At 46.9% G+C, this 24,677-nt stretch overlaps 1 protein-coding gene across 2 annotated transcripts in view; it reads right to left on the bottom strand.

Annotated features, from left to right (window-relative positions):
- TNMD (tenomodulin) overlaps positions 1–24,677 on the bottom strand; it is a 160,544-nt gene that overhangs the window by 73,488 nt on the left and 62,379 nt on the right. For both annotated transcript variants that reach the window (XR_011023444.1, XM_068249989.1), the window contains exon 3: positions 1,432–1,572. Coding sequence is in view for 1 of the 2 variants with exons in the window: in XM_068249989.1 (XP_068106090.1) it covers positions 1,432–1,572 (141 nt within the window). In the remaining variant the exon portion in view is untranslated. The remainder of the gene's footprint in view (positions 1–1,431; positions 1,573–24,677) is intronic.

Raw genomic sequence — 24,677 nt, 5'->3', positions numbered from 1 at the left:
GGGAAGGAGGCCAGGAAGCGCTGCGGAGGGGGGCTTTGAAGAGCCCCCCCCCGCAAGCGCAAGCAGCCGGCGGCGATCAGACCCCCCCAGCAGGACATCCCCCTAGTGGGGAAAAAAGGGGGGAAGTCTGATCGCCCTGGCTGCTAGCTGATCTGTGCTGTGGGCTGGAGAGACCACGCTGCACAGATCAGCATAAAAGTTCATGGTGTGGAAGTGGTTAAACAATACCAGGAGCCTGGCAGTCCTGCTGATCTCTTTGGCATCAGTAGAGTTTGAATCACACACCTGAAACAAGCATACAGCTACTCCAGTCACACTTCAGTCAAAAAGGCCTAGTGCACACCAGAGCGTTTCGGCTGCGGTTTGCGATCCGCTTGCGGGTGCGGATCCGCTTGGGTAATGTATCCCAATGGGCTGGTGCACACCAGAGCGGGAGGCGTTTTGCAGAAGCGCATACTCCCGGGCTGCTGCAGATTTTGGATTGCGGATGCGTTTCTGCCTCAGTGTTAAGTATAGGAAAAACGCAAACCGCTCTGAAAAAAAACGGCACTTCAGAGAGGTTTGCCAGGCGGTTTTTGTTACAGTAGCTGTTCAGTAACAGCTTTACTGTAACAATACATGAAATCTACTACACCAAAACCGCTACACAAAACCGCAAAATGCTAGCTGAAACGCTACAGAAAAAGAAGAAAAAGCGTTTCAAAAATCTGCTAGCATTTTGCGGAGCTGCTAGCGGTTTTTGGTGTGCTCCAGGCCAAACATCTGATCTTTTCTGCATGCTTGTTCAGGGTCTATGGCTAAAAGTATTGGAGCCAGAGGATTAGCAGGACAGCCTGGCAATGTGGATTGTTTAAAAGGAAATTAAATACCACTCAGAACTGAGCCAATCAAATGAACTTCTTGTCAATTTTAATTGGCAATAGTTCCCAGCTGCATGGAGCTGGCATGAAAGTATCATGCTAATCTGAATAAAGTCGTTCTTTGGCCTACTTGAGACCCTAAAATCAACTTATTTTCTATTAACTTGTTTCTTGGTTTAAACTTGCTTCACCCTAAATCGTTGTATCTCTTGTTGCTGATGCACAATGTGTCCCTCTGCGAGTAATATTAGTTAAAATTCGTCACATAACTCAAAGTGCAATCAACAGAATCGAGCAGCGGCGGCAATCGAAAAAGATACATCGGTTAATCACCGCCCTGGAAAAAAAAAACCTCTGAATTTTTCGCACAACAGCTGCGAAGTGCCTCTTCAGAATGTTTTTTTTTTTTTTTTTTTTACTTTTTCTTTTATTTGAGATACTTTTTATTTCTCCTGAACTGCTGCTGTAATTTTCAAAGCAATTTAAGTCTTTTTATTATAAGTAGAAGGAACAAAAATCAATGATATTTGTAGCGGGAGATGAAAGGCGGAGGCCATCGCCGAGCACTAACGTTTTTAAAGTCGTGGATCTCCAACGCTGCGTCTGAGCCGTTCTCTGTCCGAAAAGTTTCAATCTTGTTGCGCGGATCAATTTCCATCAATAGTGTTGTCTTCTCGTCTCCGCTGACGAATTTGTATTCCACGTCGTAGACCTGCGGTGAGGCAAATATAAAAGAGGAATAATTTAGGAATAATTTTAGGACAATATTGTTTTTCAAAGGCTGCTTTGTACAGAAGCAGACATCATCAAAGACTCAACACTCTTCTCTTTCTTGATTTTTTTTTATTGTTTGTTTTTGTTTTTCGGTACAACTTTTTTAGACTTGGCTTTTTGTGAGTCGAAAGAAGTGTTTAAGTGAAACTTCAGAGGAGAAGAAAGCTTTTCATTCCCTTCGGCTCTCTATATCACTGTCATTGTGGCGTATCCCCCAGTGGTCCTGCTTTTGGAACTGAAACCCCCCTGTACCTCAGCCTTCCTCACTTGTCTCTCTTTGAAACGATGAAGAGACCGGTATTCATAAATGGACTATTTATCTACATAAAGGAGATCTAATCTTACATTAAACTTAATTACAATCATTAAATTCTAAATGCTAATATACAGACAAAAATGTGGAAGAAACAAAAGTCTCAGCATGAAATGTAACCACTTTACCACTACAGGTGGTTTTTCACCCTTTGGACCAGAGTATTTATAGGAGCCCCCCCCCCCCCCCCCGTATAAAATGCAGGCAGCGTCAGCCTTTTCACTCACTCATGTGGCTGCAGTAATTAGAGAAGGGAGAGGAACCTGTTGTAGACATAGGGAAAGCTTAGTTAGGCTCTTGTAGGCTTGTTAACTTGCTCCTTGCTGATACTTATTGCTAAAAAGCACCCCTCAACAGCTCTTTTGAAAGCTAATGTTGTTCTTGTGATCTATTTTTTTTTTGGGGGGGGGGGGGTGTCCCACAGACAGTTGTTGCATATACAGCCCTGTCAGTCAGTCGCAGCTGGCCCTTGGCCCCTTGGTAATTCCTACTGTGCCCCTGCCAGGCCCAGCACATTCAGTGACTACCCGTGTGTGCGACAGCTGCACATTTGTATTAACAATCACTGCATACCTACCTGTTCAGTGCACCTACCTACGTGAGCGCACGCAGTGTTATATACCACCAGTCACTGCACCTGTTCACGGTACCTGTGTGTAACGATTGGTGTTAGCAATAACAAATTTCTGATTATCAAGTGATCTGCAGTATCACCTATAATACAGATATATACCTGATTATATGGTGATCTGCAGAATCACCAATAATACAGATATATATAGATACTGATGTGTTAGCTAGCAATGCTAATATGCCACTAAGAAGTGACGTAATCTAAACACACTTTAATGCACTAAGTTTAGTGATTGGAGTAACAGTAGTCAGAGCAGGGCCAAGGTCCTCCAGCACCCAAGGCTGAGACACCAAAGTGCGCCCCTCCATCCCTCCCACCCCAGCCGTCACACACTGATTGCTATTAGACTAAGAGGCGCCACAGGGCCCACAACCTCCCCAACACCTTAATCTCAAGTTATCTGGCTTGCAGTCACTGCTATGTATCCCCTTTTCCTATTTCTTTCTGCTTCATACACAATTAGGAATGACAGCTGAATGAATTGTGCGCCCCCTCCTACACTGCGCCCTGAGGCTGGAGCCTCTCCAGCCTATGCCTCGGCCCGGCCCTGACAGTAGTACTGGCAGTATTTTCACTACCTCACCAGAGGAGCTGGTGGGCAGTACCCATACGGAACCTCTCACCAGAGACAGGGGGTCCCTGGTGAAAGTAGAATGGTCAGACAGATCAGCTCGGCAATAGACAGACTGGTCAGGTACAGAATCGACAGACAGAGACAGAACGAGTATCAGGCAAGGTTGGCAACAGGATCAGATGGGCAGAGGTACAAAATCAGGAGACAGAGGCAGAACGAGTGTCAGGCTTAGGTTTGGCAACAGGATCAGATAGGCAAAGATACAGAATCACTGAGAGTAAGATTGGTCAGAACGAGCCAGAGTCATACACAGATAATCAAGCAATAATAACAGTAGTAATAATAATTCCTAGTCTTGTGTGAAATCCCTGGTTTTCTCCCAGATCAAAGCACACCGGAACTATCTAAGGTCTGAGCGCTAACACGAAGTATTCACGACAGCAGACAAATTGCAAGTGAAGCCGGGAGGCTTAAGAAGCGGAAGAGACCCTCAAGTCACGCCCAGCAGCCTCAGCCAATCAGGAGAGGCAAGCATGCCCTCTGACGTCAGCCGACCAGCTGGTCAGCTGACGCACCTCCTCCTGGCATAAAGATCCTGGCGGTGAGCGCGCGCACGCGCTAATGTACCCTGGAGAACAGTAGAGACACGCGTCCTCGGCATACTAGACGCCTGGGACGCGGAAAACCTGGCAGGCGGGGACCCAACAATACCCGCGGTGGACCCTCCGTCCACCGCAGCCGACAAGCGCTGACTGCCCACGCCTGTCCTCGGCGTGCTAGACGCCCAAGGCGCAGAGAGACTGACAGGCAGGGAACCAGAAGCAGCTGCGGTGGTACTGCTATCCACCGCAGCTGATAAGTTACTATTCATTACACTGTGTGTGTGACAGCTGCACATTTGTAATACTAATCAAAAAAAAAAACACATCAGAAGAACATTAGCTCTCAAAAGAGCAGTTTTGGGGTGCTTTTCATCATCAAATATCAGCAAGGAGCAACCTAACTATCGCTTTTCCCTATCTCTCCAATGTCTCTCCTTTCTCTCACTAATATAGCAGCACACAGAGTGAGAACATTGCTGACACTGCTGCCTTTTATAATGGGGGAGGGGGCTCCAGGAGGGAGTGCAGCCTGATTGGCTGCCATGTGTCTGCTGACTGTGATGTAGAGGGTCAAAGTTTAGCCCAATGATGAAGTATAGGGGACGGGTCTAACTCGCTAAGTGTTCGCGGTTCACCGCGAACTCGAACCAGCTAAGTTCGCGCAAACAAGTTCTCCGGCGAACCATTCAGGACATCTCTAATGTCCAATCAATAAAGGTTGTATTGACAAGTGCGGACCCTCTCTCTCTTTTCCTGTGACCTTTTGGACTTGCTGGCCAGGTCGAGCACTGTCGGAGAACCAGTGGGATGTAGCGGTGTTCACTCTGCAAAAATACCTGTTCACGGTACCTGTTTGTGTGACAGCTTCACATTTGGAATACTAGTCACTGCATACCTGTTCACTGCACCTGTGTGACTGCACATTCAATTCAATTCACTTTATTGTCATTGTGTAACACAACGAAATTACTTTTCATGACAACCTCACGGTGCATATAGGGAACATAGTGATAGTAACAAGGAAGAGAAGAAATTATACAAGTATACCGGGTATTACAGATGTTTAAACAATTTGTACACAGTGTTAATTATTTCAGAGAGGGTTCAGAGTTCATCAAGTTTATTTCAGATGGGAAAAAGCTGTTTTTCAGTCTGTTTGTGTGTGTGCGGATTGATCTAAAACGTTTACCTGATGGAAGGAGCTCAAAGAAGGCATTTCCAGGGTGAGTGTTGTCCTTGATAATGTTTTTGGCCCTTCTCACGCTGCGGGTATTATACAAAAGTTCCAGTGATGGTAGTTCAGTAACAATAATGGCTTCTGCTGTTTTAACAACTCGCTGCAGGGCTTCTCTAGTAGCCTTGGTGCAGCTGTTGTACCAGGCCGTCATGCAATTGGTCAGAACGCTTTCTATAGTGCATCTGTAGAAATTAACCAGCAGCTTCTGTGGGAGGTTAGCGCTCCTTAGTTTTCTCAGAAAGTAGAGGCGTTGTTGTGCTTTGCCAGTTAGAGCTAAAGCATTGTCAGCCCAGGACAGGTTCTCTGCGATGGTGACTCACAAACATTTGAAGCTGGAAACTCTCTCCACAGCCTCTGCATTGATCATTAGTGGTAGGTGAGTGGTCTTTTTGGTGGTCCTAAAGTCCAGAATAATTTCTTTAGTCTTCTTTGTATTTAATAACAGGTTGTTAATGTCACACCATGCAGTCAGGTTCCTAACTTCTTCTCTGTATGCAGCTTCCTCATTGTCTGATATAAGCCCAATGATAGTCGTATCATCTGCAAACTTAACAATTACGTTTGAGGTATGGATAGGCTGGCAGTAGTGTTGGGCGAACACCTAGATGTTCGGGTTTGCGAACGTTCGCCGAACATCGCCGCAATGTTCGGGTGTTCGCGCCGAACTCCGAACTCCGAACATAATAGAAGTCAATGGGGACCCGAACGTTCATGCTTTGTAAAGCTTCCTTGCATGCTACATACCCCAAATTAGCAGGGTATGTGCACCTTGGGAGTGGGTACAAGAGGAAAAAAAATATTTGAAAAAGAGCTTATAGTTTTTGAGAAAATTGATTGTAAAGTTTCAAAGGAAAAACTGTCTTTTAAATGTGGAAAATGTCATGTTTCTTTGCACAGGTAACATGCTTTTTTTCGCCATGCAGTCATAAATGTAATACAGAGAAGAGGTTCCACGAAAAGGGACCGGTAACGCTAACCCAGCACCAGCAGCAGCAGACGTGATGGAACAGGAGGAGGCGCAGGAGGAGAAGGCCACGCTTTGTGAGACACAACAACCCAGGCCTTGCATGAGGACAAGAAGCGTGCGAATAGCATGCTTTGTACCGCCATGCAGTCATAAATGTAATAAAGATAAGTGGTTCAATAAACAGGGACCACGCGGCAACGCTAACCCAGCAGCAGCAGACGTGATGGAACAGAAGGAGGCGCAGGAGGAGAAGGCCACGCTTTGTGAGACACAACAACCCAGGCCTTGCATGAGGACAAGAAGCGTGCGGATAGCATGCTTTGTACCGCCATGCAGTCATAAATGTAATAAAGATAAGTGGTTCAATAAACAGGGACCACGCGGCAACGCTAACCCAGCAGCAGCAGACGTGATGGAACAGGAGGAGGCGCAGGAGGAGAAGGCAACGCTTTGTGAGACACAACAACCCAGGCCTTGCATGAGGACAAGAAGCGTGCGGATAGCATGCTTTGTACCGCCATGCAGTCATAAATGTAATAAAGATAAGTGGTTCAATAAACAGGGACCACGCGGCAACGCTAACCCAGCAGCAGCAGACGTGATGGAACAGGAGCAGGCGCAGGAGGAGAAGGCCACGCTTTGTGAGACACAACCACCCAGGCCTTGCATGAGGACAAAAAGCGTGCGGATATAGCAGCAATGCTTTTTGCCGCCATGCAGTCATAAATGTAATACAGATGAGAGGTTCAATAAACAGGGACCGGAAACGCTACGCCATCCCAGATGTTCATTGGTCATGTTACTTGGTTGGGGTCCTGGAGTGTTGCGTAGTCATTTCCAATCCAGGATTGATTCATTTTAATTTGAGTCAGACGGTCTGCATTTTCTGTGGAGAGGCGGATACGCCGATCTGTGACGATGCCTCCGGCAGCACTGAAACAGCGTTCCGACATAACGCTGGCTGCCGGGCAAGCCAGCACCTCTATTGCGTACATTGCCAGTTCGTGCCAGGTGTCTAGCTTCGATACCCAATAGTTGAAGGGTGCAGATGGATTGTTCGACACAGCTACGTCATCTGACATGTAGTCCTTGACCATCTTCTCCAGGCGATCGGTGTTGGAGGTGGATCTGCACGCTTGCTGTTCAGTGGGCTGCTGCTGCATGGGTGTCAGAAAATTTTTCCACTCCAAGGACGCTGCCGATACCATTCCCTTTTGGGCACTAGTTGCGGCTTGCGTTGTTTGCTGCCCTCCTGGTCGTCCTGGGTTTGCGGAAGTCAGTCTGTCGGCGTACAACTGGCTAGAGGAGGGGGAGGATGCCAATCTCCTCTCTAAAGTCTCCACAAGGGCCTGCTGGTATTCTTCCATTTTGACCTGTCTGACTCTTTCTTCAAGCAGTTTTGGAACATTGTGTTTGTACCGTGGATCCAGAAGGGTATAAACCCAGTAATTGGTGTTGTCCAAAATGCGCACAATGCGTGGGTCACGTTCAATGCAGTCTAGCATGAATTGAGCCATGTGTGCCAGAGTCCTACCAGAATCCTCATCATCCTCTTGTGAGCGTTGTGATAGTTGTTGTGATGCATCATAGTCGTCACCTTCCTCCTGGTCTGCTTCTGCTGACCATTCGCGCTGAATTGTGGAAGTCCAACGTGCACCGCTCTGGCCCTCGTCAGTGGTGGCATGAAATTCCTGCTCCAACCCCAGCTGTTCCTCCTCCTCTTCTTCGTCATAGCTGCTGGGGCCAGTGTTCCCTGAGGTGGATGGCCTGATGTTGGTACCATCACGCTGATCGTTTTCTCCTTCAGATTCCCCCAGTTGCATCATGACAGCTGTTTCCTTGATTTTCAACATTGACCTCTTCAGTAAACACAGCAGTGGTATGGTAATGCTGACTGAAGAGTTGTCACTGCTCACAAGCAACGTGGATTGCTCAAAATTTTGGAGGACTTGGCAGAGGTCCAACATGTTGGCCCAATCGGATCCACAGAAGCTTGGCAGCTGTCCGGATGCGCCTCGGTACTGCGCCGTCATGTACTGGACCACTGCACTCTTCTGCTCACAAAAGCGGGCTAGCATGTGCAGCGTAGAATTCCAGCGCGTAGGGACATCACACAGCAAGCGATGGTGGGGGAGATTGAAGCGCTCCTGCATCTTTTCGAGTGCCCCTGAAGCAGTACTGGAATTTCTACAATGTTTGGCCACTCGACGCACCTTCAACAGAAGATCGGCCACGCCTGGGTATGTCCTCAGGAACCGCTGAACTACTAGGTTCATCACGTGCACCAGGCAAGGGATGTGTGTCAGCTTAGCCAACCTTAAAGCGCGAATGAGATTACTCCCATTATCACACACAACCATGCCCGGTTTCAGGTCCAGCGGTGCCAGCCACAAATCCGTCTGTTCCTTTATTCCCTTCCAAATTTCCTCCCCTGTGTGCTGCTTATCCCCAAGGCAGATCAGCTTCAGCAACGCTTGCTGACGCATGCCAACAGCTGTGCTGCACTGCTTCCACGATCCTACTGCTGCTGGGTTAGCGCTTCCGGATGAGGTACAGCTTTGAGATGCGTTGGAGGAGAAGGAGTCAGAGAGGTAGGTGCTGCTGTTGTTATCCAGTGGGAGGGACGGCGGTGCAGCTGTTTGCGGCGTGGGCAACACCCGCGCCGTAGCAGGTGAGGAATCGCTGCCAGGCTCCACAAGGTTCACCCAGTGCGCGGTAAGGGAGATGTATCGACCCTGGCCGAACGCACTCGTCCAGGTGTCAGTGGTGAGGTGAACCTTGCAGGCAACGGCATTCTTCAAGCTTCGGGTTATTTTGCTGACCACGTGCTCATGCAACTCAGGCACTGCAGAGCGCGCAAAGTGGTAGCGGCTGGGAACCACGTAACGTGGGATGGCCACTGACATCATGCCCTTGAAGCTGTTTGTCTCCACCACTCGATATGGCAGCATTTCGCAGGCCAGAAGCTTGGCTATGCTGGCTGTTACTGCCACGGCCCGGGGGTCATTTGCTGGCAATTTCCTCTTGCGCTCAAACATCTCCGACACAGACAACTGAACTGTAGCGCTGCACACGGAAGGGCTGTTGGTTGTTGTGTTTGATGAAGACTGGGAGACCTCAAGAGCACTACTCCGGAAAGTGACAGTGTCAGCGTCGTCTGATGTTTGTGAATGTTGTGAACCACGCAATGTCTGGGCTACCGCTGCTGCTGAGGCGGGTCTGGTGGTGAGTCTGGTGAACCCAAGGGAGGCAGTGTTGCTGGTACCCTGTCCTGCCGAGTTTGCCCACAGAGTGGGATGTTTGGATAGCATGTGACGGCTCATGCTGGTGGTGGAGAGGTTGTTAATACTTTTCCCCCTGCTCAGGCGGGTCTTGCACACCTTGCAAATCGCCATGGTAACATCCTCAGTGCAGTCTTCAAAGAAAGCCCAGACTTTGGAGCACCTGCCTTGCTGGCGATTTCTGTTTGCTCCTCTTTTGCCTCTCACTTGAACTTCCACGCTTGTGGTGCCTGAAATAGCGCGCCGCCTACCTTGTGGCACAAGGCGAACTCGTGCAGCAGTGGGTTCTTCAACAGACTCATCTGTGCTGCTGCTACGACAGCGATGTTCTCGTTCACAAACAAAATCTGGGTCTATGTCCACATTGTCCATACCCTCCTCTTCCATCTCCTTAAACTCGTCATATGTCATTGTGGGGGGCCGCCGCCGTGGAGTAGAGCTCCCCAGAACAACCTCTGCGCAGCTCACTCCAACGTCATTTTCCAGATCTTGTCGGCCGACCTCCTGCAATTGCAACCCCTCCTGCCCAACTTGCTCTGGGATTTGGGTTTCCGAGTCCTCCTCGGACTCGCCTTGTATTTCAGTGCGCGGTGCATTTCCCACAGTTAATGGTTGTGAATCCGGGCACAACATTTCTGGCTGTTCCTCCATTGACCTTTGAAAGGTGGAAGTTTGTTGGGCTGGGAATAGCTCCTGCGAATACCCCATTGTGTCCTGAGGTAATTCATCGGACTGGTTATCTGGCAGTTGTGTGCGTGGTGTCGCTGCCGGTTGTGTCAGCTTTGTGCCCACTGGCTCCTTGTAACTGGCTGAGGACTCGGACCTCGTGCGTGATGTGCTGGTGCTGCTTAACCCACTGCTGGACGCTTGAGAGGTCATCCAAGTAATTATCTGGTCCTGTTCTTTTGGATTTGTGAGGGTTGTTGTCCTGGACAACATGGGCGGTATTGAGTGGGTTTTCTTGGGTGCTCCCCTGTGGCCTATACGTGAACCGTCAGGGGAAACACCTCTTCCCTTGCCCCTCCCTCTTTCACCGGATTTCTTCCTCATTTCACTTATCCTTACAGTACACGCTGACTGGCAGCAGTACAGTGGCAGTACAGAAATGCTATACAGTACCACTATTCCCAGCAGCGACACAGAGCACAATGCTATACAGTGGCGGGTGAGCGGTGTACCACTATTCCCAGCAGCGACACAGAGCACAATGCTATACAGTAGCGGGTGAGCGGTGTACCACTATTCCCAGCAGCGACACAGAGCACAATGCTATACAGTGGCGGGTGAGCAGTGTACTACTATTCCCAGAAGACACAGAGTGGCAGTAAACAGAATGCTATATAGTGTGGCTGAGCGAGGTACACAGAGTGGCAGTAAACAGAATGCTATATAGTGTGACTGAGCGAGCGGTGTACTACTATTCCCAGCAGACACAGAACAGTAAACAGAATGCTATATAGTGTGGCTGAGCGAGGTACACAGAGTGGCAGTAAACAGAATGCTATATAGTGTGGCTGAGCGAGCGGTGTACTACTATTCCCAGCAGACACAGAACAGTAAACAGAATGCTATATAGTGTGGCTGAGCGAGGTACACAGAGTGGCAGTAAACAGAATGCTGAGCGAGCGGTGTACTACTATTCCCAGCAGCGACACAATGACTGGGGGGACCCTGGCTAGCGTGGCTGGAGCGCGAACTACCCTGCCTGCCTACCCAAAGCTAAACCCACAGACAAATGGCGGAAATATGACGTGGTTCGGGTATTTATTTACCCGAACCACGTGACAGTTCGGCCAATCAGAGCGCGTTCGGGTCCGAACCACGTGACCCGTTCGGCCAATCACAGCGCTAGCCAAACGTTCGGGGAACGTTCGGCCATGCGCTCTTAGTTCGGCCATGTGGCCGAACGGTTTGGCCGAACACCATCAGGTGTTTGGCCGAACTCGAACATCACCCGAACAGGGTGATGTTCTGCAGAACCCGAACAGTGGCGAACACTGTTCGCCCAACACTAGCTGGCAGTCATGGGTGAAAAGTGCATAGAGGAGAGGGCTTAATACACAGCCCTGTGGCACGCCAGTGCTCAGGGTAAGGGTGGAGGATGTCTGTTTTCCTAGTCTGACAGTTTGAGGGCGATTAGTAAGGAAGTCCAATAACCAAGTACATACGGAGGGAGCAAGACCTAGTGCATGGAGTTTGTTGGTCAGCTGGCTAGGTACAATGGTGTTAAATGCTGAGCTGTAGTCAACAAAGAGCATCCTAACATAGGAGTTGGGCTTTTCCAGGTGTGAGAGGGCAGCATGGAGAGCTACACAGATGGCATCCTCAGTCGATCTATTTGTTCGGTAAGCAAACTGGTGTTGATCTAGATTTGCTGGGATGGAGGCCTTGATGTGTGTGGCTACCAGTCATTCAAAGCACTCTAATTACACTCCCTGATTGATGTATACACATGTAAGTTGTTTTAAAGCACTTTATGCCTGCAATTTAGCATTGCAATGTGATTTCTGCCCTTAAAACGCTGCTGTGCGTCAAATCCAGATTTTTCCCCTGGATTTTTGGTGTGTATCCCACTCATCCATGCCCCCCTCCAGGTGTTAGACCCCTTGAAACATCTTTTCCATCACTTTTGTGGCTAGCATAAATGTTTCTAGTTTTCAAAGTTCGCCTCCCCATTGAAGTCTATTGCGGTTCGCAAAAGTTTGCAGGTTCGCGAACTTTTTTGGAAGTTCGAGTTCGAGGTTTGCGAACCTAAAATTGGAGGTTCGAGCCATCTCTATTTAACGGGAATCAAAAGAACAAAAAAAAAAAATGGAAATAAATAATTATTTCTCAGTTTTTAGCCATTATTGTTTTAAAATAAAACATGCTACTGTGGATAATAACCACACATTATATTTGCCCATTTGTTCCAGTTATTACAACGTTTAAATTATTTCCCTAGTACAGTGTATGGCGACAATATTTTATTTGGAAATAAATTGTATTTTGTCAGTTATGCTTTCGTATTAGTAATTTCAAGGCTTGATTTGAAAAAATAACAGTAATATACCCTCATGACATGCATATTAAAAAAAAAGTTGAATCCCTAAGGTAACTATTAATGTATTTTTTTAATGTTTTTTTTTTTAATTTAAATATATTTTGACAACTATGGTGGGAGGGGGGCAAATATTGTGACAAATATTTTTTATGCTAGGAGGTGTGTCTCTCTCACGTACTAGCAAGAAATCAGGGTAAAAGCATCAGCACGGTTTGCCATTGCTGTGCTTGTTTATTGTATGGATTTCAGTCACTTCCTGTTATCACAGAACTTGGGGCACTGAGAAATTGAGTCACTACAAGCACCTATGTAGTAAAATAAGTTTTTCGGAAAATCTAAGCGTGGACGTTTTTCCGAAAACGCACAGAAAGCACTTACACCATGTTGTGCTATGGTGTAGTTCAGACTAGAGCGTTCAGGGCGATGTCAGTTTTCAAAAGTGGTGCTTGAGCCATTTTAGGGCGTTTTTGCTATAATGGGAGGTATAGGAAAAGGAAGAACGCTCAAAAAATCGCTTTGGCAAGTGATAGCATGAGCGTTTTTTTTAAAAAATACATTGCATTTATTTTTTCAGAGGTGTTTAACCTCCCTGGCGTTCTATTAAAATCGCCAGGGAGGCTGCGGGAGGGTTTTTTTTAAATAAAAAAAAAACTATTTCATGCAGCCAACTGAAAGTTGGCTGCATGAAAGCCCACTAGAGGGCGCTCCGGATCCGCACTTTCGATCGCCTCCGGCGATCAAAAGTAACAAGGAAGGCCGCAATGAGCGGCCTTCCTTGTTTCGCTTTCCTCGTCGCCATGGCGACGAGCGGAGTGACGTCACCCGACGTCCTGACGTCTGCCGCCTCCGATCCAGCCCTTAGCGCTGGCCGGAACTGTTTGTTCCGGCTGCGCTGGGCTCGGGCAGCTGGGGGGACCCTCTTTCGCCGCTGCACGCGGCGGATCGCCGCAGAGCGGCGGCGATCAGGCAGCACACGCGGCTGGCAAAGTGCCGGCTGCGTGTGCTGCTTTTTATTTGATAGAAATCGGCCCAGCAGGGCCTGAGAAATCCTCCTGCGCAGGTTACCCCGAGCTGAGCTCGGGATAACCGGCAAGGGGGTTAACGGATCAAAAGACAGAAGCGCTGTGCAAAAACGCTTACAAAAAATGCCTACAAAAACGATCGAATGCGAAGAAAATCGCGGAAAACGCTTTAAAAAAAAGCGTCAAAAACACCCAAAAAACCGCCTCAGTCTTAATGAACAGCAAGGAGAACGTCAGCGCATACCACTAAGGCTGCATCTGAAATGACCACCAGCTCAGTGTGCAGCATGCGCAGCCTTTCCCCCCACCTTTAGCCAGTCCTAATGAGCCTTCCCTCTCCTCTCCCGGTGCCCTCGGTGCAGCGCTATTTTCCCTGTTTAAATCCCCCGCCACGGCTCCATACTGCGCAAACATGAGTGCGGTAGAGAGGGCGCTCGGGCACCTGAAGACTTCCGAAGTCTTACTTCTGCGGTGGAGAGAGCAGTATTGGACTACTGCTATGGGGGAGCCAGCGCTGGAACAGACACCCAGAGAGGATCATTAGGACCCAGAACCTTCCCTCTCCTTAGCTATGTATCTGGCCTTTTTTTTAACCAGTTTACTCCCAAGTGGTTTTTACCCTAAGGCCTCTTTTCCACGAACTGTTGAGCTGTGAGCTCAGCAAGCAGTTACCAGGCAGCAACAAGCAGTTACCAGGCAGCAGCAAGCAGTTACCAGGCAGCAACAAGCAGTTACCAGGCAGCAGCAAGCAGTTACCAGGCAGCAGCAAGCAGTTACCAGGCAGCAGCAAGCAGTTACCAGGCAGCAGCGAGCAGTTACCAGGCAGCAGTGAGCAGTTACCAGGCAGCAGTGAGCAGTTGTGAGAGTTTGAGAGGCATTTCACTGCCTGTAAACCGTTCGTGGAAAAGAGGCCTAATAGACCAGAGCAATTTTCACCTGTCAGTGCTCCTCCCTTTTATTCCCTAATAACTTTATTACTACTTATCACAACAAAATGATCTATACCTCGTTTTTTCCACCACCAATTAGGCTTTCTGTGGGTAGTACATTTTGCTAAGTTTTTTTTATTCTAAATGTGGTTTAATGGGAAAAATAAGAAAATAGAAAAAAAATCATTATTTCCTAGATTTTAGCCATTATAGTTTTAAAATTAAACATTCTCCTGTGGATAAAACCAACATATTTTATATGCCCAGTTATCCCGATTATTAAACCGTTTAAATTATGTCCCTATCACAATGTATGGCAACAATATATTATTTTGAAATATAGGTGTTATTTTTCTGTTTTTTTTTTTTTTTCTTCAGTCCGGTCCGTAATTACAAGCACCTATGTAGTAAAATAACAGTAATATTCCCTCATAAAATATAGATTAAAAAAGCTGAGTCTCTAAGCCAACTATTTATGTATTTTTTAAAAACTGATTCTTTTTACAAGTTTGTTTTTTTTTGGAAGTGAAAGTTATTAATTTTATAAATATTGTGTACGTATGTATGTATGTGCCTGTGTGTTATTTTACTTTTTGGCCACAAGATGGCGCTACTGAAAACACTCTCCCGTTATCGGAAGTGTTCTCTTTTTTTTCTTTTTTACATTTAAATACACAGTGACTGTTTCCTGTTTTATGAATGGAGGTGGCCGCTGTTCACGGTCACGTCCATTCATTCCAGGCATTGCGATTGGGTAGAAGACCGAAGTCTCTTCGGTCCTCTTCCTCAATCACGGAACACGGAGATCCGACAGGTAACGGTGGCGGGAGCGGCACGCACATGTACGGAGCGGCGGCGGGAGCGAGCGACTTATTAAAACGTTCCGTTGTCGTTAACAGGCTCAAACAGGACTTTTAAATAAATTAATTTGCCATTAACTGGTTAAACAGCGGTTCCCATTGACTTTAAGCCTCATTACCATAGGAATAAATATATATATAGCATTGTGGTGCGATGCAATCATCCGATTACACTAAAATTAAAACATTTTGCTGGTGTGAAACCGGCCTCAGAGAGCTGATACGCTGCAGTTTTGGAAGCAGGCACACAGTCCGCCCGATATGCATTTTTGAGGTTTGTACAAAATAAAGACGTACTTGAGGAGTAATTATTGCTGCCAATGCAGACAACTGTGAAGCTGGTGGCAGGACAGATGCAGATAACGCCTCAGAGGATATCCGCATAGTTTAAACACTTTTGTCTGGGAACAGCTGCCCTTCTCATCGGCGTGTCCACTACCAAACAATATCAGCTTCATCTCCACGTGGCGGAGGCTCAGGAAATGGCGGGGCGCCGTGTGAAAGTGCGGCGATAAAACGATTGTACGAGCAGATGTTTGCCGTTTGTTCGCCTGCCAGAAACACGCTGTAATGACAGCTGAGGATTCATCTACAAAGACGCGCAATATACCTAAACCCAGTTCAAAACCGCGTCGCTCAAAGCCTCCCGAGTGCCGAGACGTTTCAAAATAATGGATTTTTGGCAGCTGTTTTTTTTTTTTGTAATTTTTATTTGAGCTTAAATCTCGGCGTTCAGAAGGAACATGAATCGGGAATGTGAAAATAGCGCCGCTTGATGCCGTTGGGCGGCGATGAGGGACGGCCGCGGCCTCTAATCACCGCTGACGCCGCACTTTTTCCGAGTCCTTTTTATCTCCCGCTCTCTTGTTGACAAACAGGACTTGCAGTAGCGAAGGCAGCGTGGCGGCAGTTGTAACTGATAACTACAGGGGAAAGAAACAAATCAGACAGCAGAGCTGCCACTGTAAATTACTTCTTTATTTTCCTTCTCTTTTTTGTGCATATCTCTGACAGCGATGAGATAAAGTCTGGCTGACACAAATCACAAGGTCCCTTGTTAAAGAAAACCTCCTCCTCCGAAGAAGAAAATAACTCATTGCAGCAACACAAGAGGAACTGTAACTAAGAATTGAACTTCATCCCAATCAGTAGCTGATACCCCATTCCCACGAGAACTCTATTCCTTTTCTCCAATAGATCATCAGGGGGCGCTGTATGGCTGATTTTGTGGTGAAACCCTCCCACAGTGTGATGTCATGACCATGGTCATGCCAGTCTCCTGTCTATGAACCTCTTTGCATTGTGGGAAATAACAGCTGTTTCCAACTAGTACCAACCAAGCAACCAGCATCTCTCTCTGTGCATATGTATATTTATAAAAAAAAAAATCAACCTTTTAGCCTATCGCATTGCACGGGGTGATGTCTGTTTTTTTATGTCTGCCGGCAGTAAAGATTATGACCTGCTAGCTGATTGTGGATCAAACAATATGAACAAATTACATGGCAAATATCAATCAAAATCTCTTACTGCTTACTTTGCAATGTATTGATTTTTTTTTCTCCTTTTCCCTAAATTTCCTCTTCAAAGTGTAATCGAGGCAAACAAATGAGATCCTTACCTATGAAGAAGGACCCCTGTGGATCTTGCATAGGCTTCCCACGACCTCCTGGCCCCCACAAGCGCAGCTCATGCACAAGGGCCAGATTTGTACTTTTTACCACCCAAAGCCACTATCATTTACCCAATAGCAGCCCACCCACATACACACAATTTTATGGGTTCCAGTCGTCAATTAGAGATGGCCCGAACAGTTCGTCGGCAAACTTATTCACGCGAACTTTGCTGTGAACCGTGAACTTTATGCGAGTTCGACCCGCCCCCTAGACTACATCATTAGAGTCAACTTTGACCCTCTACATCACAGTCAGCAGACACAGGGTAGCAAATCAGGCTACACTCCCTCCTGGAGCCACTCCCCCCTTATAAAATGCAGGCAGCGCCAGCCATTTCACTCACTCGTGTGGCTGCAGTAATTAGAGAAGGGAGAGAACCTGCTGCTGACATAGGAAAAGCTTAGTTAGGCTCTTGTGTTAGGCTTGTTAGCTTGCTCCTGGCTCATTCTTATTGCTAAAAAGCACTCCTCATCCTCAACAGCTCTTTTGAGAGCTAATGTTGTTCTTGTGATATATATATATATATTTTTTGTGTATATCCCACAGACACTTGTATTGCATATACAGCCTTGGTAATTCCTACTGTGCCACTGCCAGGCCCAGCACATTCAGTGACTACCTGTGTGTGTGACAGGCAGCTGCACATTTGTAATACCAATCACTGCATACCCACCTGTTCACTAAGTGCACCTACCTGAGCGCACGCAGTGTCACTGCACCTGTTCACGGTACCTGTGTATGTGTGACAGGTGCACATTTGTAATACCTATCACTGCATACCCACCTGTTGTTCAGTACACCTACCTACCTACCTACGTGAGCACACGCATTGTTTATACCACCAGTCACTGCACCTGTTCATGGTACCTGTGACTGCACACCTGTGTGACTGCACATTGTATTAGGCAAGTCAGTGCATACCTTTCACTTCATCCTCCCCGATATGGACAAAACAGGTAGAGGCAGAGGTAAACTCAGAGGCAGGCCACCCAGCAGGTCTGTTCGAAGTCGTGTACAGGGCTCAGAAGAAGGCACGTCCCATCAACTCCCAAGATTGTCAGGACGTGGTTGACTATTTAACACAAAACACATCATCTTCCGCTGCCACCAGCGCTACTTCAAGCACCACATCCACTGCATATGACACTTCGCAGGAGTTATTTGGTGGGGAATTAACGGATTCACAGCCATTATTGTTACAACAAGATGAAGGCGCTAAGCAAGTTACACCACCTCATATGTCTGAGTTAGGCGACACTATGGACGTAACGTGTGAGGAGGAGGATGATGAAGTACCTGCTGTTGGTGCATTTTATGAGGTGTCTGAGGCAAGCGAAGCTGGGGAGGATAATTATGATGATTATGACGATACAGATGCCATGTGGGATCCTAAGAGGCAAGATGACCAAGGGGACAGTTCAGAGGGGAGAGTCAGAGAGGAGTAGGAGACGTGTTCCTGAAAGAAGCAGGGGGAGCTAGTTGTCAGAAACAGCTGGTGGCAGTGTCCGGCGCCATATATCGCCACCTATGGACAGCCAGCCAACATGCCCTTCAACGTCAGCTGCTGACGCCACCATAGTGCCCACACCCCTGGGCTCAGCGTTGTGGGAATTTTTGTGTGTGTCTGCCTTAGATCAGAGCAATGCCATCTGTACTCTCTGCCAGCAAAAATTGAGCCATGGAAAGGCCAACACCCGCGTAGGGACAACTGCCTTACGAAGGCACATGGAGAAAAAGCACAAATGGCAATGGGAAGACCACCTGAGGAAAAGCAGCACACAAAAGCAAAGCCACCCTCCTTCTCCTCTTCCTCCTTCAGGTACATCATCTTCAGCCGCTTTCTTCCTTCACAATCACAGCCACCCTCCTCCACTCTGCCTCTCACCTTGAGCGGTTCCTGCTCCTCTGCCCACAGCAGCAGCCAGGTGAACACGAACGTGAGGGCAATCTTTGAGCGGAAGAAGGCCAGTCACCACCTTGCCCGGCGTCTGACAGCTGGCTTGGCAGAGCTGTTAGCTCACCAGCTATTACCATACCAGGTGGTGGTGGACTCTGAGGCCTTCCAAAAATTTGTGGCCATTGGGACAACGCAGTGGAAGATACCAGGCCGCACTTATTTCTCCAAAAAGGCGATACCCAAACTGTACCGGGAAGTTTAAAAGCAAGTGGTGTCATCTCTGGCACACAGCGCTGGGTCAAGGGTCCATCTGACCACGGATGCCTGGTCTGCCAAGCACAGTAAGGGCAGGTACATTACTTACACAGCCCATTGGGTCAACCTGGTGACCGCTAGCAAGCAGGGAGTACGTGGCTGTGCAGCGGACCTACTTGTGACACCTCCACGGCTTGCAGGCAGGCCTGCTGCCACCTCCTCTCCTTCTCCTCCTACTCCATCCTCTTCGCTGTCATCCTCCTCCTCCTCCTTGACTGAGTGGCAGTTCAACTCTACTGGTGCTGCAATCTCCTCTCCAGCTACACAGCCACAGCTCCCCAGGGCTTATGCTGCATGCCAGGTACGACGGTGTCACGCCATCTTAGACATGTCTTGCCTCAAAGCGGAGAGTTACACTGGGGCAGCTCTCCTGGCTGCTCTTAACAAACAGGTGGATCAGTGGCTGACTCCGCACCAACTGGAGATCGGCAACGGCAGTGTGACAACGGCAGCAATATCATTTCGGCTTTGAATTTGGGAAAGTTGACACATGTACCCTGCATGGCACATGTGCTGAATCTCATAATTCAGAGATTTGTGTCCAGGCTTACAGGACGTCCTGAAGCAGGCCAGGAAGTTGTGTGGGCATTTCAGGCGGTCTTACACGGCCATGGCACGCTTTGCCGATATTCAGCGGAGAAACAACTTTCCGGTGAGACGCTTGATTTACGATAGCCCCCCACTCGCTGGTGTTCAACCCTCCTGATGTTCAACCGCCTCCTATAACAGGAGAAAGCCGTCAAACAGTATCTCTACAACTACAGTCAAAGGACACACTCTGGGGAGATGGAGATGTTCTGGCCGAAATACTGGACACTTATGCGAAATGCCTGCAGGCTCATGTGGCCGTTTGAGGAGGTGACAAACATGGTGAGTCGCAGTGAAGGCACCATCAGCGACTTGATCCCATACGCTTACTTCCTGGAGCGTGCCGTGCGTAGAGTGGTGGATGAAGCTGTGGAGGAGCGTGAAGAGGAGCAGTTACGGGCAGAAGCGTTGTGGGATTAAAAACATTTACAAAATCGGGTTTATGCACGCTTTAGCTAGTGTGAAAGGGCCCTTATTTTATGCCACCCTGGATTCTCTTTAATCACTTTAGATCCAAAATTTTACAGTCTAACTAAAGCTGAAATTAAACTTTTCTACCTAGAAAACCCATGATTTAATTCTGCTCACAGCTGTGAAAAATTATAAAATTAACCAATACAATACCATACCATGCACTTATAATCGATCCCCCCCCCCCCCCCCAAAAAAAAAAGGAACAAATAAAACAGTCACTTTTTATATTTCTCTGATTTTTTTCAATACATCTTATCAGATCTTTCTCGAAAAAACAGGAAATCGTTTGATCTAATTGTATCATGTATGGCCATCTGTAGGGATGGTTAATCAAATTCAAATAAATCTCAGTTTCAGTGAACTTTTTGCATATCTGTGCAGCTGGGAGACACACCAGTCGGTTGCATTCGCTTCTGCATAAATTAGCATAACATTTGCATCCAATCGGAATTATCAGCCTATCTAAAAGTTCGTATACACGTCCGATAAAGATCGTTCGTTACGAACGATTTGTGACGTTTACACGATATTCAAATTAGACCGAAAAGATCGTTAGTAATGAACGATTGTGTACACACGTGAACGATATAAGTATAAAGTACTGAACGACGAACGATAAAAAAAATGCGTGCGCAAACGGGAGTGACGTTATGACAGGCAATAAGAACATGCGTACTACTCTACAGATAATCATTATCGGACGATCTTTGTACACACTGCAACGATTGAACGATTATCTTTCGAAAAAATCCGCCGGGTTGGATCGGTCGGATTGAACGATAACGGTCGTTATCGTCCACAAAAACGATCGTTGGAAAATTTGGAACGCACGATTATCGGTCCGATTGTCGTTATCGTTCGTTTTTTTCCTCCTCTTGGTGCCCCTGCAGGTTGCACGATCTCGTAACGCGCAGTAGTTGGGAATAAAGTGGGACGGAGTGATTATTACGCCGGCAGCCCTCATACTGAGCGCTTTCTGTTCACAGCGTTCCCCTTGCGTTGTACAACACAAAGAGACGGCGAGATTTATGCGAGAAATTACAATGAAAACTGGAAGCGGCGGGATCCCGTGATTAAATATGTGCAAAAATATAAAATCTCACAGTTACCAAAGCAAGCCCCAGATCGGGGAGCAGGAAGAGAAGACAGACTGTTTCTGAGTCGGTGAAATAAATCGGGAATCATGGATCCGGATCTTCTAATGACCCCTTATAGGCAAGGAAAATAGATTTTTTTTACCCAAAGCCTGTAATTTCTAGTTCTATATTTGGTGACTAGCTGGTTGCCCGGCGTTGCCCGGGAATGTATTTGGCTAGTGTTGGCTCCGCCCACTTTTTCTAACCCTAACACACAATTACTCACTGACCAAGTTTGTGAGCTTTGCTGTCTTTGGAATCAATAATTTGCATTGAAATGAAAAAAAAATCTGATTGGCTGTTTCTGGCTCCACCCCCTTTTCTGAATTTGAACCCCAGTCACCCAATGACCAACTGTAGCAGGTTTGAGGCCTGTGCCATTAACAGTGCAAGAATGGCAGCAATTAAATATTCCCCTTGAGAAGCAATAGGTTAAGTTTGATTCACTTTTGTAGGCTCCACCCACTTTTCTGAATATTAAACCCAGTCACCCAGTGACCAACTGTGTAAAGTTTGAGAACCCTGCCATTAACAGTGTAAGAATGGCTGCAGTATACATTTTCCCAGTGAAATTTGTATTTGTCTCCGCCCACTAATGACCTGGAACTGCCTGCCCGTGTATGTATTTGACCGGTTTTGGCTCCGCCCACTTTTTCTAACCCTAATGCACGGACACTCAATGGCCAAGTTTGTGAGCTTTGGGCAGTGGCGTAGCTAAGGAGCTGTGGGCCCCGATGCAAGTTTTACAATGGGGCCCCCCAAACACTCTATACATAACAATTGATACGGCGCACCAAAACCTACCAATGGCAACTACAGTGGCAGAGGTGCAAGAAGGGGATGGAAGAGGTGCAAGAAGGATGGAACAGTTTGTTAATGATAACCACTATTCAAAGTATCCATAGAAGTCATTATTATGAGCACAGGAGCAATAGAGATCTAATACTGTAGTTGAGGGAGGGCCCTTCGGGGCCCCTCTGGCCCAAGGGCCCCGATGCGGTCGCAACCTCTGCAACCCCTATTGCTACGCCCCTGGCTTTGGGGTCTTTGGCATCAATAATTTGTATATTCCCATAGAAATTAAACAAATCAGATAGGCTGTTTGTGGCTCCGCCCCTTTCCAGCATTTGAACCCCAGTCACCCAATGACCAACTATAGCAGGTTTGAGGCATCTGCTATTAACAGTGTAAAAATGGCAGCAATTTAAATATTCCCCTTGAAAATCAACAGGTGAATTTTGATTGGCTATGATAGGCTCCACCCACTTCCCTGAATATTTATCTCAGTCACCCAGTGACCATCTTGGCAAAGTTTGAGAACCCTGCCATTAACAGTGAAGAAGGGCTGCAGTGTACATTTTCCCAGTGAAATTTGGTTTTGGCTCCGCCCACTTTTTGTCACCTGGACACACAGTCACTCAATGACCATTTTTGTGAGCTTTTGGTCCTTGGCATCAATAATTTGTATTTTCCCAGTGAAATGAAACACATCTGATTGGCGGTTTGTGGCTATATCCCAGGCATGGGCAAACTTGGCCCTCCAGCTGTTAAGGAACTACAAATCCCACAATGCATTTGCCTTTATGAGTCATGACTGTGGCTGTCAGACTCCTGCAATGCATTGTGGGACTTGTAGTTCCTCAACAGCTGGAGGGCCAAGTTTGCCCGTGCCTGCTCTATCCCCTTTTCTGAATTTGAACCCCAGTGACCCAATGACCAACTGTATCAAGTTTGAGGCTTGTGCCATTAACAGTGCAAGAATGGCAGTAATTTTAATATTCCCCTTGAAAATCAACTGGTGAATTCTGATTGGCTTTTTTTAGGCTCCACCCACTTATCTGTATAATAATCTGTGCCATTAACAGTGCAAGAATGGCAGCAATGTAAATATTCCCCTTGAAAATCAAAAGATGAATTTTGATTGGCCGCTGTACGCTCCACCACTTTCCTGAATATTGATCCTAGTCACCCAGTGGCCAACTGTGTCAAGTTTGAGAACCCTGCCAATAACAGAATGGCTGAAATCAATCTAAGAAATATGATTGGCTGTTTGTGCCTCCACCCCCTTTAGTGAATTTGGTCCCCATTCACCCAATTACTGACTGTATCAGGTTTAAGGCCTCTGCCATTAGCAGTGTAAGAATGGTAGCAATGTAAATATTCCCCATGAAAATCAATAGGTGAATTTTGATTGGCTGTTGTAGGCTCCACCCACATTTCTGAATAATAATCCCAGGCACCCAGTGGCCAATTGCGTCAAGTTTGGGAACCCTGCCATGTAAAAAATTAAGTTTCTGGCACCGCCCACTTTTTGTAACCTTGACATATAGTCACTCAATTACCAAGTTTATCAGCTTTGGGGTACTTGTTATCAATACTTTGTATATCTGATTGGCTATTCGTGGCTCCACCCCTTTCTGAATTTGAACCCCAGTCACCCAGTAACCAACTGTACCAGGGTTGAGGCATCTGCTATTAACAGTATAAAAATGATAGCAGTTTAAATATTCCCTTTGAAAATCAAAAGTTGAATTTTGATTGGCTGTTGTAGGCTCCACCCACTTTCCAAAATCTTAATTTCATTCACCCAACGACCAACTGTGCAAAGTTTGACAACCCTGCCATTAACAGTGTAAGAATGGCTGCAGTTTATATTTTCCCAGTAAAATTTGTTTTTGGCTCCGCCCACTTTGTGTAACTTTGTCACACAGTCACTCAATGACCAATTTTGTAAGCTTTCAGGTTCCTGGCATCAACAATCTGTGAATGGAAGCAGTTTATCCAGCAAAGAAATCTGATTGGCTGTTTTTGGCCACGCCCCTTTAGTGAATTTGGACCCCAGTCACCCAATGACTGACTGCAGCAAGTCTGAAACCTCTGCCATAAACAGTGTAAGAATGGCAGCAGTTTAAATATTCCCCTTTAAACGCAATAGGTGAATTTTGATTGGCTGTTGTAGGCTCCACCCACTTTCCTAAATCGTAATCTTATTCACCCAGTGACCAAGTGTGGCAAGTTTGAGAACCCTGCGATTAACAGTGTAAGAATGGCTGCCGTTTACATTTTCCCATTTAAAATGAATGGCTGAATTTTGATTGGCTGTTTTATGCTCCGCCCACTTTTCCTAGATTTGTAACCTCAGTCACCAAGTGACCAACTGTGCCAAGTGTGGGGACTCTGGCTTGATTACTGTGAGAATGGCAGCCTTTTACATTTTTTCCATTGACTTGAATGGGTGAAATCTGATTTGCTGTTTGTAGCTCCGCCCAGGTGTGCAGGGGGGCCGCAAGACCCCCAGAACATATCATCCCAGGTAGTAAGGGATCTGTATACCAAGTTTCGTTCAAATCGGTCCAGCCGTTTTCGAGTGATCGCGGCACATACACACACACACACACATACACATACACACACACATACATACACACACACACACACACACACACACACACACACATACACTGTACACACACACACATACATCCGATTTTATAT

This window comes from Hyperolius riggenbachi, chromosome 8 (assembly GCF_040937935.1).
Source record: "Hyperolius riggenbachi isolate aHypRig1 chromosome 8, aHypRig1.pri, whole genome shotgun sequence".
Taxonomy (NCBI): domain Eukaryota; kingdom Metazoa; phylum Chordata; class Amphibia; order Anura; family Hyperoliidae; genus Hyperolius; species Hyperolius riggenbachi.
Note: the sequence above shows the minus strand (reverse complement) of the source record. Positions and strands in the feature narration are given on the sequence as shown.